We start from the raw sequence: 20970 nt of genomic DNA, 5'->3' as shown, positions 1-20970 counted from the left end.
CTTATACTTTTGTGTTCTCTAAATAGAAAGTTCTGCATCATTTCCCCATCCAATTTAAGGAATTTACTGGTTATGGGGGTGTTCTGATATTTGTCTATGATAAGTTCATATAATAACAACGCAGGAATGATTCTTAGTATTTAGAAGTTACTTCCCATCTAGATAGTGAAGTCCTTTGAGATTTCACTCCTACTGTTTTAATAATAGATAATGGCGGGGCAAGCAAAATAACTCAGTGGATAAAGATGTTTGCTGCCGAGCCTAGTGACCTGGGTTTGACCCTGCAGAACAAGTGACTCCCACAAGTTGTTCTCTTACTGCCCCCCTCCCATGACGGGGTGGGGTGTACATACAGGTAATAAAAGCTAAAAAAATAAAAATAAAAATAAACAGTGAATCGCGACTAAAATTTCATTGTACAAACTACCAGCTTTACATAAAAGTAAAGTGTACAGAGCCACTGATAGCTAAATTTTAAAATTTGAAACTGTAGAGGAAGATATTTGTTAATCTGTCTTAGTTACTGTTCTATTGCTGTGAAGGGACACCGCGACCAAGGCAACTCCTATGAAGGAAAGCATTTAATTCGGGGCTTGTTTGCACACTGTCATCATGGCGGGAAATATAGAGGCACTCGTGGTGCTGGAGCAGTAGCTGAGAGCTTTATGTCCTGATCAGCAGGCAGCAGGCTGAGGGACTGGGCCTGGCAGCAGGGGCTTTTGAAACCTCAAAGGTTCTTCCCACCCCAAGTGACACACCTTCTTCAATAAGGCCACACCTCCTACCACAAGGTCACACCTTCTCCAACAAGGCCACACCTCCTACAACAGGGCCACACCTCCTAATTCTACCCAATAGTCCTCAAACTGGGAACCACACATTCATATACATGAGCCTTTGGAACCATTCTCTTTCAAACCACCACATTATATCATGTCAGTTTCCTCAAGGTGAACAGGGAACAGAAGACTTTCTACCAGACTCCAGGAAACTAAAAAGGGCTAATAGGAAACATTAACATTTTCAAAGAGTAGCAAATGCCAATTAAAAAGTGATATTAGTTTTTTTTTTTTTAAAATACAATTTGCACAGATCCAAAAAGCTGTTAATGTGACTCTGACACTCTTTCAAACTGCTGCATGTCTTAGAGATTTGCAAAATAAGTTTAATGAGTAATTTGGGAGGAAAGCTGGATTGCTTTTTTATGTCTATTGCAAATCTCTTACATAGGCTGGAAAGATGAGTTAGTCAATAAAGCACAGATTTGAAAGCAGGAGGATCTATGTTTGATCCCTGGAATCTATATAAAAGCCAGGTGCAGTGACTTATAAGCCCAGGATGGGGTGGGTGGGGAGGGCAGGAGGTAGACACAGCATCATGGAACTGGCTGGCCAGATAACCTCCTCAAATCTGCAAGTTCTAGATTCAGTGAGAGACTCTCTTAAAAACTAAGGGGGAAAGTGATTGAGGAAAGCACCTACCATTGACTTCTGACCACCACACTTACCACACGGGCGCACAAGCATATACATACATTTACATATATGAAATACATCCTTTTTGTTTGGGTTTGTTTAGGTTTTGTTTTTCAAGACAGGATTTCTCTGTGTAACAGCCCTGGCTGTCCTGGATCTCACTTTGTAGACCAGGCTGGCCTCAAACTCAGAGATCTGCCTGCCTCTGCCTCCCGAGTGCTGAGAGTAAAGGTGTGCACTGCCGCACCCAGAGAAGCAAATCTCTTATATGTTGGCAACTGAGACTACAACAGAGATTTTTATTACTGGAATATTATAAGAACCAGAATTAGTAACTACAGGAGAAGATTGATCAAATTATGTTATATCCATATGATGGGATAATAAGGTCATGTTTAAAAATGATTGTGTAGCACATAGATAGAGGATTTGAACATATATATATATATATATATATATATATATATATGTATATATAAATATATATATACATGTATACATGTTAGGCCTGGATATTTTTTAATGGTCAAATTATGTTAATGTTCTTCTTTAAACATCTCAGTATTTTCCAGATTACCTACAATAGCATGGATACAGAGTCTGAAAAAAGATACAATTGGAAATTCCTAGCTTACTAAGCTAAAACTCCATTTCTGTTAATAGCTAACTTTGATTATTCCTGATAAGAGTGGAAGTAACTGGTGGTTCACTACCGTGATTCAAAGTCTGTAACATTTATTTTTGAGTCTTATATTTTTCAGGGTGTTTTTCGCTCACATTCCTTCAAATGACTCGACAAACTCATGTTGAAATTTTTGAATCCTTGGCCTCAAAATACTGAAGAAAAGAAAAATGAGCTATCATAATTCTGGTCTACATTAATATTTTCCAAGAGTTATTTTTGGAGAGATTTGAGGGTAGATATTGAGGGAGTAAAATTCCTTCCCTCATTTCCTCTGCAATGAAATTGACTTAATTACATTTTTCCTTTGTTCTTCCCCCTCTGAGGAAAATATGTGATGTGACTGCCCGAGTGTATGCATGTTTGTGTGTGTGTGTGTGTGTGTGCCCAAGGGCTGATATGGGGGTCTTTCTTGATCACTCTCTTCCTTATTCAGAGAGGCAGGCTGTCTCATTTGAACCTAGAGCTCATCTATACGGCTTGTATAACTAGCCATTTTTCTATGGGGACACTACCTTCTGAGCACTGGAACTATGGATGGGAACTACACCCACCTGGCAGGGGAACTGAACTATGGTCCTCACACCCAAGCAAGTTCTCAGTTACCCACTGAGCTATCTCTGAGGCTGAGTTTTGCAATGTCTAAAAACCACATGCATTTATTGGTACTGCATGATGCTTTGAGATATACATGCAACGTGGATTGAGAAAATTCACACACACACACATTGCTTTATGTACTATTCCATTTTACAAGGTGAACACTATAGCAATCTACCCTGAGAGGAATTTTCAAGAAAACAATATACAACTCTCTCCTTCAGCCAAGCGAGATGCTCAAAGTAAACATGTCTAGGGGAAAAAGATGGCCTTGGTCCCATCACTGTGAAGTAGGAGGGAAAAGAAAGTGGCGAATTCCCTGAGAAAAGACCAAAGAAGCTCAGCCCCAGCTCAAATGGGTGGCCTGATCCACCCAGCTGCAACAGCAAAAAAAAAAAAAAAAAAAAAAAAAAAAAAGATCCTCTATAAGCAACTCAAAGTACCTCATGCCATTAACCAGTTCTCTGAGGCCCTGGACTGCCGAACAGCTACCCAGCTTCTTAAGGCTACCCACAAGTGTAGGGCAGAGATGAAGCAGAAGAAGCAGCGAAGGCTGCCGGCCAGTGCTACGAAGAAAGCTGTTGGCAGAGGAGACCACCTCCCCTTCTAGCAGGAGCCAAAAAGGTAGAGAATAAGAAAGCTCCGCTCTTGGTGATTGCACACAATGTAGATGCTGTTGAGCTGGTGAATCTCCTGCCTGCCCTGTGTCACAAGGTGGGGATCCCGTGCAGCAGCATCAAAGAGAAGGCCAAGCTGGGGTGGCTGGCCCACAGGAAGACACGCACCACTGCTGCCTGCACACAGATTAACTCGTAAGACAAAAGCACTCTGGCTAAGCTGGTGGAAGCTATCACGACCAACTACAATGACAGATACAAGGAGATCTGCCACCACTGGGGTGCCAGTGTTCTGGGGACAAAACCTATGGTTCCCATTTTCAAGCTGGAAAAGGCAAAGGACAAGGAACTTGCCACTGCACTAGGTTAATTGTACACTGCTAAGTTTTCTGTCCATAAGTATAAATTTAAAGTCGCCCTTCAAAAGGTACAATATAGTTATGGCCCATAGTCACCACGTTGAATGGTGACTATAGTCCTCTTGAATTTCTTTCTTCTACTTGGAAGTCTGTATCCTTTGATCAGTAAGTGCACCTCTTCCAAGTGGTCTCTGACTAGTCTCATTTCTGCACATGTGGGTTTTACAATCTGATTCTTAGAACAAACGATCTGGATTGTGGGACATCGCTCAGCTGTGAGTGTGCTCAAATAATGCTTTTGGAAACCAAATATTCTTGAAAGCATTCTGCATTCTTTCCTCTGTAGTATAAATTGCCTCTGAAATAATGAACAATTGCTGTCTCTTCCAGGGAGGTGGATTCCAAAGTGCACCTTGAAAGAATGTAGTCTTCTTCTGGAAGCGGGAAAACAGCTAATTGCAAACAAGCGACTCCTCTACTTTCCTTATGTAAACTTGAAAAGATGCTTCAAGCTGTGCTTCAGTTGAGGTTTGGCACCACACTGAGTGCATCCCAAAGACTCTGCAGAAGGGATTCTATTGTGAACTTAGGTGAAAAGCAACGGCACACGGAATTTCATTGAAGGGAGTGGTTTTTTTTTTTTACAATTTAAATTTTGTTTCTGTTGGTATTTTAAATTACCCAGTTCAGAGCTTGCAGAGACGTAAAAGATCAAAGAACACCAGCACACAGCAATGTTGACTGCCCGAGGTCCACCAGACTTCCTGGGAAGCGCAAAAATACATTTTCTCCCCTACTTGATGGTACTATTCTGTACTGAGTGTTAAACAGAAAGCTTTTAAATTTCAGTTCAGGATCTTGCAGGGTTAGTGTTTTCAGACTTATGATGGTTCTAAATAACAAATGAAAATATCCTGCTCGTTGTTTTGAGTAATTCACCTCTGGAGTGTGAACTAACAAGGGTAAATTTTCATGCTTCGGACTTACTCAAAGGTGATGTCTGTTCAAACGACAGGCTTTTCTGCCAATTACTGTCTAGTAGTTCCATCACTTTTGAGTTTTTCTTGTTCTTTCTCCTCAATCTTTAAAGTGCTCACAAGCGACTGAGTAAGAAGCCAGGAAGATGCAGCATCCACTGCATCGTCCAGGGATCACAGAAGATTAAGCCTGGAAACTAACCGCTCTGGGTCGGATAGGCTAAAACCACGAGCTCGGCGCCTGCGCAGTAGACTAGACAGTTACCATAGCAACGAAGCTGTTTGCAGGGTCCATTTCTCAGAGGGTGGGGAACAGTGAGGAGGGAAGTCTCCGCCCTTAGCATGCGAACTGCCCGAAGGGCGGAAATTCCCGCCCCCTCGGACTTGAGGAGCAGTGACAGACCTAACCGGGAGCGTCGCCATGGCAACAAAGTTGAATGCCAGCCGCAGCTCGAGGGGGCGGGACAGGCGAGTTTGCTAGTCCCGCCCCCGGTTTGCTGGACGGCCCGCAAGGATTTGAAACCGTTTGGCTGTGGCGGCTGGGCGTCGGCGGCCGAGTGGACGGCTTGCTGGTTGGGGCGCCAGGTTCTCTCTCTCTCTCTTGTTTCTCCCATCGACAATCCCCTCCCGCCTCCTACTCCCAGGTTCTGAGTGGAATTTTGCGCGGGATGGAGCCCCTGCGCGTGCGGGTTGGCCCGGGGAGGGGCGTCGCCCGCAGGCCTGGGACCCGCGCTTGCGGCCTGTGTGGCGCGCGCTCCGGCGGGGTCAGCAGCCTAGCGACGGCCAGGGAAAAGATCTCAGGAAAGTTTGGGCAGGCGGCATGGCGGGACCCAGAACCCCGAGGTAGGGGGCTTGCGGTTGTGAGAAGAGGTCTGTGTCCTGGAGCAGGTAGGAGAGCGGCCCGGGCCTGGGTGGGCCACACAGGCGCCGCTCCCGGTGCCCACACGGGCGGAGGAAGTGACCGCCAGGAACGGAACCGCTGCAGTTCTTAGCTGCTGTCAGATCAGTCAGAGGAGGAGAATCAGACTGCAGGCCGGCTCCGAGAGAGAAAGTCCTGATTGATGAACAGTGAACTTGCAAGGACCCAGCCTGGAGTCCCTGCCCTTTGGGGGGGACATAGAGTGTAGTGACCCAGAGAACAAGTAAATAGGACCGCTGACCTTTGTTTCATCTTCCAGACAGAGTGGAATTCACAGAGATCCACCTGCCTCTGCCTCCTGAGTACCCCTCTCCACCACACCTCCATCAGTATGCTGGTATTTTTATGATTTGCATTTCCTATTTAAAGATACATGAAAGTAAGATAGAAAAGGCAATCAAAATGCCAGTGAACCCCATTCACAGCGACCACCTCCCCAACGCCCAGCAAAGCGGAGAGGAGGATAATTGTGCAGTGTTTAGGTCCAGGATTGTCTCCTGGATTTGGGTCAGGTCCTTCACACTGTTAAGCCCCAGCTTCAGGCCTGTAAAGGACAGTGGAAACTGTTCCTGTCAAGTTAGGTGCATTTGAGGACATGCCGGGATACAGTTATGACACTCATAGTCTTGACCTCAGATATTTTCAGGAACTGTCCAACTTGTTTTAAAGAGAGTCTCTCACTTGGACCTGGGCTCCCCGATTAAGCTTAGCTGGCAGCCCAGTGTCTTCTGGGAAGGCTTCTGTCCCACCCACCAAAAAAAAAAAAAAAAAAAAAAAAAAGGCAAAACAACCAAAACCCCCAAATGTGTAACCCGCAAAAATCGTGCCCGGGTAACCCTTGTTGATTTTTTTTTTGGCAATTCAAGGCTTCTGTATTATTCTTCACAATATACTCAACATATAATCTGATGGAACAAAAAGCATTTTACACAACTTTCAGGAATATATTGCGCTTGGCGAGGGGCATGCTCTGCATATGAAGTGTGTTCTTGGTTTCCTTGTGTCTCTCCTTTTTAAGGTTGTTACTATTGCTGGCTTGCTTGCAGTTTGCTGACTTCTATGGCAGCCAGGCACGCTAAGAAGGTCTTAGCCATTTCATATTTCATAGCTGTCCACAAAGAAATGGATTTTTTAAAAAGGCAAGACTAATGAGTTAAATAAAAGACAGTTTAAATACAGAATATAAATAAAAGGAGAGCCACCCAACTTCTTTTACTCCATCTGAGGAATTCCTTTGTATTCCTTTTGTATATGCAATAGTCACATTGTCGTTGGTATCAGTGAAAGGCTTACTTTGAGTAATTTAATCCTAAACCAGAATAGAGCTTTACTTATTTTTCAGTTTTTTTTTTTTAACTTTTTGAGACATGGTTTTTCTCCATAGCTCTGGCTGTTCTGGAATTCACATTATGTAGACCAGGCTGGCCATGAACTCTCAGATATACCTGCTTCTGCCTCCCAAGTGTCCAAATCAAAGGCACACGCCACAGTGCCCGGCTTTTATTTTACTATTTTGATACTTTAAATTTCAAAGTTCTGAGGAATAGTATAAAAACCTTTTCAACAGCTAGACATAATTTATGTGCACAATTTGTGTAGCAGGAATTCCTTCAAAAATTGAAATGTTAATGTATATTTTTTGTTGTTGGCGAATGAATAGGGGCAAGGAAAAGCAGACTTTTAGCTTCGCTATGTATCACTTCGGCTCTGTTTTTACTTGGGTTTGGCATGCACACAGATTTGGAGGCCAGGGGTCAAACTTGGCCTCAGATATTTTCAGGAACTGTCCAACTTGTTTTAAAGAGAGTCTCTCACTTGGACCTGGGCTCCCGGTCCAAGCTTAGCTGGCTGGCTAGTGAGCTCTAGGGAGCCACCTGGCTCTGCCCTTCCTTCCGGTGCTGGAATTACCCAGGCCACCACTTGGCCAAGCTTCTTAGCTGGTTACTAAAGAAGCCTGTTCTTCTCTAGTAAGCACTTTCCTGACTGAGCTGTCTCCCCAGCTTTTGTTTGTTGTGATGTTCTTAGAACGAGTACTTGACTTGGTTATTCCACGTTCTGACAGCAGCTCAGACAGCCTTTCTGCTACTCAAATTACTTTTTTTTTTTAAGTTGGAGATATTGCTGATTTACATTCAAACGGCTAAATGGTCAGATATAATGGCTGTAAGAGCTAGGGATTTCAGAATTTTAATCTGGGATTTGTGTAATTATGATTTTGGTGAGTCACTTAGCTGCTGAATTTTAGTCTCCTCTAATATCAAACACTAACATTTCCACAAAGGTCAAAGGATTTATTGAGAATTAGTGATTATGAGGAATTTTTTTTGCTTTGGCCACAGCAAACAACAGGCTTAGGCAGGAATCTGAGTACCAGGGCATGGTGTGCAAGCTGGCGGTGCATCAAGGGCAGAGCTGGGCTTACAGCTTTGGATCTAGCAGTTTCCACAGGTTTATGTATCCATTTGAGTAGTTGTTGTCAACTTTATTATCTGATACCCAGTATACTAGCGTACTGTGCTTTGTATAATATCATACTGTACTTTTACCAAGTACATAACCAGATATGTTATAGGATTTTAAAGTGAGACAAATCAAACACAGTGTCTTCAAACCTATCAACTAGTCATAAAATTATTTTAAATCAAGTTACTTGATTTAGCCAGCCTGGTCTACAAAGTGAGTTCCAGGACAGCCAGGACTATACAGAGAAACCCTGTCTCGAAAAAAAACCAAAAAAAAAAAAAATTAGTTCATTAATTAATTTAGTTATTTACGTAGTGCTGAGAATTGAGACCAGTGCCTTATATATGCTAGGTAAATACTCTGCCACAGAGCTGCCTCCCCAACCCTGAATAAAGTTAGTTTAGCCATATCTTAAAATTGAAAAAAATATTCCTCCCTCTGGTCCACAGAAAGTCGGATGGCCATTTTTTGGCAAATGCAATTAGGAACATGTAATATTCCTGTTCTGTAAGACCTGTTTGGTGTTTGGAATGGAAGCACTGAAAACCAATCATTTGGGGGCTGGGGAGATGGCTCCATCTGCAAAGTGCCTGCTGTTCAAGCATGAGGACATCGGTTTGGATCCCTAGCACTCAAGGAAAAGGCAGATGTGGTAGTGTGGATCTGTAATGCTAGGGACAGGTAGATTTCTAGTTCTCATTGGCCAGATGGCCTAGCTGAATTCATGAGCTCCAGGTTTAGTGAGAGGCCCTGTCTCAAAAACTAATGTGGATTGAGATCAAAAAACACATGCAAAATTCCTCATGGACGTGTATACCCACATAAACTTGTGTGACCCCCAAACAATTTGTCAAAAAGTCATGCAAAAGTTGAACATTGATCTGTTTATCCAGCAATCAATTCTTTGACCCTAACATACTTGATAATATGCGAAGTTCCTTCTAAGATGTGAGTCATGACCCCTGCTTTCCAAGAGTCTACCCCAGATGTAGAAAATATGTAAATGACAGATAAATGTATGGTAAATGTAGCGACACAGATGTGAACATTTTACAGAAAGAAGAGAGCAACAATTAGCTGAGGGTAAGTAGACTAGCTACACTCAGCAATGATATTTGAGCTACATTTATCTGTCTCAGGTCTGTAAAGATCCTTGCATCAGGAGCAGGACCAGGTAAGGGTTTGGAGTGTTTGAAGAATGGTTAGAAGACTGTAGTGACAATGGTGGGTTTGTTTAGTCAGACAGAGTAGCTGTGGTAAGAAGTAGGCTAAAATGGGAAGGCACCTGCATGGCTAACACAGGGTTTGCAAAGTATCCCGTAGTAGGCAGTAGAGAGAGTTTGAAAAGTTATAAGCTTCACTCTTTTCTCAGGTAGTGACACGGCTCATTGGAAGGCGAGTCATAGGGTCACTGTAGTAGTACAAGTTAGTGATGCTCAGGGTTTTATCTGACAGAGTAAGAGAGAGTGGAGACGCTGTGCCTTTGGTGTGTTTGCCCCTGAACTTAGTTGTTTTGTGGAGAGTTTAGATAGTGGAAACCTCGATATGTCTAACTAGGAAGATGACATAGATTGATGATACCACCAAGAATATGGGGACAATTGTGTAGTTTTCTTTGGGATATTTACGACTTCATAACAGACAGGACGTTGTGGAATAGATCCAGGAAACTGTTGTAAGTATGAGTTGGCATTTCAAGGAGAGAGTAGAGTTAGCAATACAATGTAAGGGTGAGTGGCATAAGTTCCAGGACTGGTTGTGATTGCCCAGAGAGAAGGGGAAAGTCAGACTGAAAGGAGACTGAGGAAAGGCCAAGGCAGAATCTGGACTCAGTGTTGGCTGGAGAAAGGAGTCACTGAGAGACGAAGAAATGACTCCGGAGCAGGAGCAAGTGAGCCACTGAAGTCAAAGATGCATTTGTAGGAGTGGTGAGCTGTAAGGAGGGCAAGGCACTGTGGATTTAGCAAGTAGTGGGTCATAGGGCATCTCTGAAAAATGCTTATACATGATAGAGCTGCAGGAGTAATTCCCAGGGAGGATGAAGCTGGAGCAGCGCAGTACCAGCAGACAGGAAAGTGGAAGGCTAGAATGAGAGGTGGCACGGAGGGGAAGGAGCCTGTGGAGTTAAAGAGTGTGAAATAGGGAGGAGGTAGTAAGTGATGATGAATGAGAGGAAGAGCTACCATCTTAGCTAGAAGAGTTCTTGCTGCTTGGGCTGTCAGAAAGGAGCTAAGGTATTTCTGTAAGGATAGTCCTTTCAGTGAGGTGGGAGGAGAACCGTCTTACTAGGGCTCTTATCTATTTTTTATTAACCAAGTTTTTTCCCTTTAAACTGAGAGAAGAGTTGCAGTTCATTAGGGGGTTTTAAGATGTATGTTAAGTTTTAAACGTTGCTTTGTAGACTGAGAAAAAGGTTTTTTTTTTGTTTTGTTTTGTTTTGTTTGTTTTTGTTTTTTCTGAGACAGGGTTTCTCTGTGTAGCCCTGGCTGTCCTGGAACTCACTTTGTAGACCAGGCTGGCCTCGAACTCAGAAATCCGCCTGCCTCTGCCTCCCGAGTGCTGGGATTAAAGATGTGCGCCACCTCTTGAAAGTTCCCATAAGTATGCATGAAAGCTACCTAACTCCAAGGCACTACCATCTTTCTTCTGTTGCTCCTTGGTTAGGGAGTTACAGAGTGATTGGGAATCAAGAGCTAGCAGTATGCTATTGTTAAGTGAAAAGAAGAGCTCCAAGGCAGTGAGGGGGGGGGGAGACTGAGGAAGGGAGGTGCAAGTGACCATTTGGGGATAAGGTGCTACTATCAGGTAGAGATGCTTGCGATGGGACTGGAAAGCAAGTGGTGTAGCCAGGTGATTGGAGGCCCCAAAGAGGGTGATTTTGTGAGTTGAAGTTGGAGGAACACTAGTTGGAAAGTGGCAGCAAGGATCTCAGCCAGGGATTTCCCTCCTGAGTACTATTGGGTGGAGAACATAAAAGGTTGAAAGAGCACATATGTATGTGCAATAGTGAGACCATAGTTCCCACTCATGGCTGTGAAGGAAGTAAGGTGAATCGGTGAAAGACAGGATGGATGGTCTCAGAAGCTACTGGGGATAAACTGCGCATTCTTTGATAAATACTAGAAAATGGTCGTGTAGGGAATGGCTAAGCTGTGGAACAAGACAGCTTTTAAGGCAGAATAGAATTTTTCCCTAGGCTTTAGTTTGTAAATTAAATATGTGGCAAATTGGGTGATATATATTATGTAAATATAGCCTTACTGTGGTAGTTCACATTTTATATGGACATATTGATTATGGATGTATTTTTCTTTTTTTCCTTTTTCTTCAGTTTTGAGGTTTGAACTGATGCACACACACATTTAATTTTTTTTTGAGGTTTTGTAGACTGAACCTAGGCTTCACATATGCCAGACAAGCACTGTATTCTCTATACCTTTTACTTGTTATCTGTATAGAATTTCCAGGGTTGCCTTGAGGCCACACAGCAAGCCAGGCAGGCATTGAGGCATCTGACTAATGGTATTACACGCTTGTGTGGCAGGCAAGGGTGTGTGTGTGTGTATGTGCGTGCGTGTCTGAGTGTGCTTATATGTCCAGGTCATTTTCATCCTCCTTTTACTTTATCTTTTGAGACAGCGACTCTCACTGAACCTGGTACTCAGCTATTGGGTAGACGGGCCTGTGAGTTCCAGGAACCCGCATGTCTGTCTCCATTGCAGGAGGATTACAGGCACATGTGACCATGCCTGGATATTTTATGTGAGTGACTCAAACTTAGGTCCCCATGCTTAAGCAGTAAGCTCTTTAGTAACTGAGCCATCTCGCCATCTTCTGGACACATTTTAACATAAGATATTTTATTTCTGCTGTTGTCAGTTTTACCTCAATTATATATTTAGTATATACAAAGACTATTTTTAGAAGTTTAAGGGGAATTAAAGAATTTTAAGATTTTGGTCTACAGTTCAGTGAACTTTTTTAGTACAGATTTCTAGTCTCTTCTACAATTCATGCACAGAACGGTTAGTTAAACACCCCTAGTGGATTCTTCTTTTTTGGTATTCATTTCTCTCTATTCAAACTCTCCTTCATTAATGACCTCTGTGAACCATGGCCTCTTCTCTTCTCGCTGCGGAAGGTTTTTCCTTTCCTTGGAGCTCATATCATAGCAATGGACTTGGCATATAATAACCGTCTCCTTCACTGGAATTTATCTATGTTGTTTTGTGTATCAGTATTCATCTTGGTTGCTGTGTTAGTATCCATGATTATATTACAATTTGTGTGCTATTTCCATGGTTGATTTAGAACACACATGATATGCACTCACTGATAAGCGCATATTAGCCTAGAAACTTAGAATACCCAAGATGCAATTTGCAAAACACATGAAACTCAAGAAGAAAGAAGACTAAAAAGTTACTCTGAGCACCACATCTGTACTTTTTGTGTGAATATAGATTTTGCATTTCATTTGAGGTTTCTTTGGTTATATGGTCGGTGTTTGGCTACCTTTGAGAGACGCTGACAAGTTATTTCTAGAATGTCCCTGTCATTTCACACTCTGGACAACAATACACGAGAGTTCTGTGCTCTCCATCCGCACCAGCACTTTGCATTGCTTACCTGCATTTTGGCTGTCCTCTGTGGTGTTGGGGTATTGCAGTCTGGTTTTGGTTGAACATATTTTTTGTACATAAATTGTCATTATTTGTATTTTTTCTTTGGTAAAGGGATCAACGTTGTAAAATATAATGTGAACTGAAACATGGAAGTCTGACCTGTTTGAGGGTTCAGGACTGTATTTAAAACCACGTATCCGATCTGCAGTGACCACGGGGTAGCTGGTGTAACTGGCACTTCTGATACTTAGGTTGTATTTGTTCTCACCTCTTTACTCTCTCTTTTAAAGTATACAACTGATTGCTGTCAGAAGGATGATCCCTGCCAGTGTTTTTATGGATGTTCTTATTCTTATGGCTAAATGATGAGAGTTACTCATATTTTCTATATTAGTACTAACTTTATAGTATCCTGGAATGTTGAACCCAGGATCTCACAGCACACAGAGCTGATCTACAGCCCTACATACTTCTCCAGCCGCTCATGTGCTATAGATTGAAGTTGTTTATTTTTTTAATTTTTATATTAGTATAGAATAGAGTTTATTCAGGGCATGGGGAGGGGAGTTATGAAGGTAATAGAGGCAGAGAAAAGCAGAGAGAGTAGAGAATGAGAGGAGTAGAGGAGTAGAGGCCGGCCATGAGCAGGGATGTGTGTGTGTGTGTGTGTGTGTGTGTGTGTATGTGTAGTGGAGAGAGGGGGGAAGGGAAGGCAAGAGCAAGAGAGAGCAAGAGAGCGAAGTTGTTTATGAATTCAGGATTTGCAAGCATTTCCACCCAGTCTCTAGTTTATTTTCTCAGTGTCTTAATAGAGTCTTCACAGATTAAGGCCTGCAGGACTGCAGGATTTTTATTTTATTTTATTTTTTGGTGTGTGGTGTGTATGTGTGTGGTGAAGTCCAATATTGTGTTACTGTCTTTTATTTTGTAGATAATTCTATTTTTGCCTTAATAAAGTCATGGAGATCCTTTTATTTTCAGTTTTTACAGTTTACACTTAGGTCCACTGTTAATTCAGAGTTAATTTACGTATATGGTATAGCATTATTGTTATAGCATTGTTTGTTATAAAAGTTTTCATATTTCTTTTATTATGCCTTTGTTGAAAATCAGGGTCCATATTTGTATTGGTCCATTTTGTGCTCTCTGTTCTGTTTACCTGGTCTGTTTGGTCTCTAGGCAGTACCATAATGTCTTGACTAATAAATCTTAAAATAAGATGATATGAGACCTCCAACTTTTTGCTTCTTCAAAACTGTTGCTGTTACACTGATTCTATTATGTTTTCATACATTTTAGAATTAGCATGTTCATATTTACAACAAATGTGCCGACTTTTATTGGAATTCATTGTTATAGCAGTCATTTTAAGGAGGACTGGTATTAACTGACAAGCTTTCTTTAATGTATTTTAATAATAGGTTCATGGCTTTCCTCATACATGTACTTGATGCTTAATTTTAACTCTTTCACAGACAGGATTATGGAAACAGGAAGTGAAGAAGAAAAATGGGAGAAGCTAGATGCAGAATTTGATCACTTCGTGGTAGATATGAAGCCCTTTGTTTTAAAATTACCCCATAGGTCAGGTAAGATTGCTTTGTTTGAAATTTGTTTGAAACTAGACTACTTGTTTTTAAGTTATTCTTGCTATGTGGCTCTGGCTGGATTGGTGTTCACCATGTAGCCCAGGATATCCTCCAACTTATGGCAATCTAACTGCTTCAACCTTCCGAGTACTTGGGCTATAGGCATGTACCAGCATATCTAGCTGAAATTAGATTCTTAAAATTAAAGATAACATTATTTAATCTGACCAGTTATATTAGCTATTAACTGTTTTATCTTTGTGATGCCATGTCATGTCTCCTGAGGTAAAGCACAGGACCATAAAGAAGTTAGGGTCGTCGTCGTCTTCTTCTTCTTCTTCTTCTTCTTCTTCTTCTTCTTCTTCTTCTTCTTCTTCTTCTTCTTCTTCTTCTTCTTCTTCTTCTTCTTCTTCTTCTTCTTCTTCTCCTCCTCCTCCTCCTCCTCCTCCTCCTTCTTCTTCTTCTTTTCCTCCTCCTCCTTCTTCTTCTTCTTCTTTTCCTCCTCCTCCTCCTCCTTCTTCTTCTTCTTCTTTTCCTCCTCCTCCTCCTCCTTCTTCTTCTTTTTCTCCTCCTCCTCCTTCTTCTTCTTCTTCTTTTCCTCCTCCTCCTCCTCTTCCTCCTCCTCCTCCTTCTTCTTCTTCTTCTTCTTCTTTTCTGTCTTCCTCCTCCTCCTTTGGAAATGACGTCAATTTCATGAAGCCACTGTTGACCTCTGCCTCTGATTGATTAACTGATACGATCAAACTTCTGCCTTTGGTCGATTAACTGATATAATCAACTATGAATGACTTTGTTGTGGTCAGACTCCTCATTATTCCTATTTTTGGAATGAGAGTCTTTGTTTCACAATAGTCATTTACAGATATTTAAGGCATCAAAGGGCAATTTTATAGAATATAGGGGTTTAAGGTGATCTCTAAGATGTGGAGGTCATATTGACTGTGAGGGAAATCCAGGTTTGGTAGGCATTGAGTAGGGAATGTGGAGCGAGGCCAAGAAGCTATGGCTTTTAGTTCTTCCAAGTTCTCATTTCCATGAGCTATCTGAGTGGGCTTATACCCAAAGTGAGATGCTGACTTAAGACTATAGACTCATCACAAGGCACTGCCTTGAGGGACACTGGGGGGACACTTGAGGGACTCTTTTCCTCCTCCTCCTCCTCCTCCTCCTTTTGAACCTAAGGTTATATTTACGCAATTCTACATACCTAAAATCTATTTTTAAATGACAAAATATGAGAATGGTTTGATTTGAGATACATTTATAATGGGAAATTCTAATATAAAATTTCTTAATTGGCAGATCCAAGACCAAAAGAACAGTAAAAATAGTAATTATAAAGTTATGGAATCAAAGTAGGTGTCCATCAGTGGGACACAGAACGGATGTAGTCTGCTCTGTCATTGTTCTGCAGCGTGCAGCCTTCTCTGCTTGGCCTTCCCTCGAACCGCCTTCTGCTGCTTTCCCTACCTTGTTGGTCCTCGGCCTTTCCTTTCTTGTATCGCTCTTCCCATCTCATGGCTTCAAGTTCCTTCAAATGGGCTGACCAAGATGACTTCAAATCGTATATAATGATACATCTATGTTACACCCTCTTCTGATAGTCACTACTTTTTAAAAATTACCACAAATTAATTGCACAGAATAAAGGGTTTCATGCTGACAGACTCATACCCGTTATAAACATCGTATTTACTTTGCTTATGGCCCTTCCCTTTATTATCCTCTCTTGCCTCCCCCTCCCTGCTTCTCTTCCTTTTCTCTTTTCAGTTCCATGTTGTCTTCTTTTTAACTTTAGATTTTGTGTATGAGAGAAAATACATGATATTTGTCTTTCTGAATCTGGTTTATTTTGTTTAACATAATAACAATCTGTAGTTCATTTCATTTCCCTATAGATGACATGATTTTGTTTTTATGTCTGAATAAAATCATACTGTATATACATAACATTTTTTAAAATTCATTTTCCCACTGATGGACACCTACTTTGATTCCATAACTTTATAATTACTATTTTTACTGTTCTTTTGGTCTTGGATCTGCCAATTAAGAAATTTTATATTAGAATTTCCCATTATAAATGTATCTCAAATCAAACCATTCTCATATTTTGTCATTTAAAAATAGATTTTAGGTATGTAGAATTGCGTAAATATAACCTTAGGTTCAAACACATTGTCTGTATGTAACATTCATGAGCCTCTTTTACTACTTCAGAATGAACATGTAGGAGCTCAGATCCTATTTAAGAACTAGAAATGTGTACCAGCTCATCTCACCTTCCAGCTACATCTGGAGCTGGCTTGTCTTATCATCTTAAAGTGAGAACCAGGCTCTCCATTCATCAAGTCGCATCATAGTGTGTGCATCGAATACAATGAAGATGTCAGTTTGGTATAAGATATGAAGAAAACATATACTTTCCAACTATTTGCTCAAGCTTGTCAGTTCCACTTCTGTATTTTCTTTTTGTATAAAGTACACTGGATATTCATAAGGTTTGTTTGGTGATCATATAATTTTCAAAGCAAAAATACATACTTTTAAAAAAAGGCTACCCCGCATACCTGTGGTGAGATTACAAAGTGGTAAATCCAGCCCTAGGGTTTTTGTTTTTTTTTTGACAAAGCAATAAATGAACATGACCTTTATAAGCCAAAAGATTAGTGATTTGTATAATATATCTAATCCACAAATTGAGTTAGACTGATCAAAATATCAGAGTAGTGTTCGTGAGAGTTAGCAAATCCTGTGTTAAAGCAAGATAATACACTCAGTGGGTCATTATATGTGGATTAAACTGCTACATTTTAAGGTAGTTTTTAAAAAGGATAATTATTTCATGAAATTACACATAAATAGTACTCAATTATTTTAGAGATAGTAAAAGAAAACCTTAAATCAGCTACAAATCCCTTGAAATTCTTGGCTTTAATAGATAAAATGTTGGATTGAACTTTGGAGATAATGTGTCTGCTTGAGAGTCAGAGGTTGTGTGTTGCTTTTGGATGTTTGTAGAGTTCGGCGTTCGTTAGGCATGGCTTTCTCAGTATGCTGAAAGTAATTTATATGTTTGTAGAGTTAGGCGTTAGGCATGGCTTTCTCAGTATGTTGAAAGTAATTTATATGTTTGTAGAGTTAGGCTTTAGGCATGGCTTTCTCAGTATGTTGAAAGTAATTTTATTGATGCAAAATTTACAACAAAATTTTACCTAAAAGCATGTTTGATAGTATCCAGAGATTTTTATTAACTTTCAATGATAGATTATAGGAGTTTTATTTTTATGAAAATATGTGTTCACATTTGTGTTGCCCAACTGCAAAATAGCTAATAAAGTTGAACTGTAGGCTGGCAGTATACAGCCTATTTTCCAGCCCACACCCATCTGTTGTTGTTGTTGTTGAAAAGTTTTATTGAAATGTAGCCATTTGTTTGTATGTGGTTTATTAATGCTTTCTTGGTAAGGTGGCTAGAATAAGCTAAGCCAGAAATTACATGGCCTAGAAAGCTTGAAGCATTTATAGTTGGGCCCTTTACAGAAGTTGGCTGATCCCTGCTCTAGATTACAGTAGGTACTTATGCCTTTATAATTTAATGTATTGTCATTGAAACATTAGGTTTCACATGGTTCCTATGTACTTACAGAACGGCAGAGGTGTGCTCTTTGGATCAGAAAGCTGTGTGAGCCCTCAGGAACAGGTGCAGGACTCGTGGGTAGGAAGAATCGAAACCTGTATGCAAAGCTGTTACTGCATATGCTTAGGCGAGGAATACTTGAAGGCCCTTTTACACACCGCCCTGAGCCAGGAACGCTGAAAACATTGCCATCATACATGGTAGGTACCAACAACCGCAATAGTTTTCATTCCTTTAAAAATGAGTGTGATTTATCATCCCTTCGGGAGTGGAAGTAATATTGATATATGTGCCGCTTAATACGTAAGTTAAAACTTTTCTTCTCATTCATTTTTTCCCATTTTCACTAGGAATATTTTATTCTGTTATATTTTATTCACTTATATTCCATTATATAAAGCAAATTTTAAAACTGACCTTAATTACTTACTAATTTTCAAATTTGACTCTTAATATTTTAAATACTTCAGAAAATTCTACCTTATTAATTCTTTCATATATTATTTAACATTATCAGTTTAATGACTTTTAGAAGTTCCTTTCTAGTCAGTTGAAACAGTAAGTTAGAATTTAAAAGTGGTTTCTATTGTTGCTTTATTTATTATCTTCTTTGTTACAAGGTAATTATTTTACTGCTGGTTGATGAATTGTCTCTGTCTTGCTCCTTGTAAACATACACTTGTCGTTTTATTTGTGTGGGTTTTGAGTATGATATATGCCAAACTGTAGTTGAATACACACACACACACACACACACACTACACTTGCATAGATATATAAAGTTCATATATATATATATATATATATATATGTGTGTGTGTGTGTGTACATGTACGTATATATATACGTATATATACATTTATGTTTATGTATATGTATATATGAACTTCAAAATTATTATATAGAATTTGTCTACATTTTAGCAATTTACTAAAAAAAGTCTAGTGACATGGCATATACTGCACACCAGAGGATAATTCCTTTTGTTGGTGGCAGAATGCAAAAACTTTTAATGCTATTATCTATTGTAAAAGGAGTGACATAACAATTTGCTTATGCCAAGATCATCAATAGTGGGGAAAATAGTTACTTGACTATGTATTTGATTAGATGTTAGAATGAATACATTACTCTCCCTATTATCTGTGAAGATTTTGTTGTTGTTGTTTTGTTTTGTTTTTTCAAGACAGGGTTTCTCTGTGTAGCCCTGGCTGTCCTGGAACTCACTCTGTAGAGCAGGCTGCCCTCAAATTCAGAAATCTGCCTGCCTCTGCCTCCCAAGTGCTGGGATTAAAGGCGCGCACCACCATGCCCAGCTATCTGTGAAGCTTTTACCTGCCCCCACGAGGTTCCCAAAACAGCAGATAGAATGGAATTGTTTGTATTGTAGTGCACTAACATCTAAGACAGCTACCAAATGACGATGAGTAGGTATTGCCTTAGGTAGGGTTTCTAGTACTGTGATAAAACATTATGACTATATGAAACTTGGGGAGGAAAGGGTTTATTTTGCTTACTTTTTCACATCATCATAGTCTGTCATTGAAGAAGGTCAAGGCAGGAACCTGGAGGCAGGAGCTGGTGCAGAGGCCATGGAGGAGTGCTGCTCACTGGCTTGCTCCTCATGGCTTGTTCAGTCTGCTTTCTTTTTCTTTTTCTTTATTTTTTATTTTATGCATACGAGTACACTGTAGCTGTCTTCAGACACACCAGAAGAGGGCATCTGATCCCATTACAGATGGTTGTGAGCTACCATGTGGTTGCTGGGAATTGAACTCAGGATCTCTGGAAGAGCAGCCAGTGCTCTTTACCTCTGAGCCATCTCCATGTGTCCAGCCCTCAATCTACTTTCCTATAGTACCCAGGAGTATAGGGTGGCACGTTCCACATCAATCACCCTTCAGGAAAGAGCCCTTTCAGGCTTGCCTGTGGGCCAGTCTCAACTGAGTTCTCTCTTCCCAACTGACTCTAACTTGAATCAAGTCAGCATAGAACTAGGCAGCATAATAGTGTATTTTGTGCAAATAGATCTTGCAGGAGATAGTGGAACAGAGATTCTGAGAGTTTATTACAACTTAGACTAGCACTCAATTTAAAACTTATTTGTGGAATTTTCCATTTACTGTTTCAGACTATGGTTTATTGTAGATAATGCAAACCATGGAAAGAGAAGCAGTGTGTAATCAAGGAAACCATATCTTACTAAAGAAGAAATCATCCTCCATTCTACTGACAATAAGAGGGCCACATTTAGTGAACCCCCAACCACAAAGTTATTTGTTGCCACTTCACAACTGTAGTTTTTCTAGTGTTATGAATCATAATTGTAAATAATTTTGGAAACAAATTTACTAAATGGGTCGTGACCCATATGTTGAATACCACTGCTTTACAGTTAAATGGAAAACTTTTCTGTGCTGACTTAGTTAATTGTCACTCACAAAGGGTTTTCTTCAGGAGCGGGTTACGAAGCCTGGCTCGTTCAAACTAATGGGCTATGTCATCTCAGTGTCTAAAATGAAATATTTTCTGAAGTACATCACATCTCAAGATATGAATATATTGTGTCGTATTTTTCCATTCACCATCAATTTTATAGAGTTGTAGGGAAGGGCTTTATTTTACAGATGATAATAAGAAGGCCTGGAGCTTTGTCTTGGCCTCCCAGGGAGTGAGCAGTGTGGTTGGAACCAAATCCCATGCTTCTGAGTTTGTAGTTGCCACTGCACTGGGTGATTATGAATTTTAGTTTTAATTTCTGGCATGTCTAAATTGTGGCCACTCCAAATCCTGATTTCATGTATATGCATGTTCACATGTGCAGATTGATTGATTGTTACAGGAATAAGAAGAGTAGGACATAATTTTAAAAAGTTTTCCGCCGGGCGTGGTGGCGCACGCCTTTAATCCCAGCACTCGGGAGGCAGAGGCAGGCGGATTTCTGAGTTCGAGGCCAGCCTGGTCTACAAAGTGAGTGCCAGGACAGCCAGGGCTACACAGAGAAACCCTGTCTCGAAAAACCAA

The 20970-nt window shown here is 40.6% G+C and overlaps 1 protein-coding gene across 1 annotated transcript in view; it reads left to right on the top strand.

Annotated features, from left to right (window-relative positions):
• Positions 1-5147: 5147 nt before the first annotated feature.
• Positions 5148-20970, top strand: part of Cep112 (centrosomal protein 112) — a 442735-nt gene continuing 426912 nt past the window's right edge. The window contains exons 1-3 of the mRNA XM_085829453.1: positions 5148-5295; positions 14193-14306; positions 17956-18146. Of these exons, the coding sequence (XP_085685579.1) occupies positions 5148-5295; positions 14193-14306; positions 17956-18146 (453 nt within the window). The remainder of the gene's footprint in view (positions 5296-14192; positions 14307-17955; positions 18147-20970) is intronic.

The sequence above is a fragment of the Mus caroli genome, unplaced genomic scaffold (genome assembly GCF_978045245.1).
Source record: "Mus caroli unplaced genomic scaffold, Mus_caroli_1 scaffold_13, whole genome shotgun sequence".
In the NCBI taxonomy this organism is placed as follows: domain Eukaryota; kingdom Metazoa; phylum Chordata; class Mammalia; order Rodentia; family Muridae; genus Mus; species Mus caroli.
Note: the sequence above shows the minus strand (reverse complement) of the source record. Positions and strands in the feature narration are given on the sequence as shown.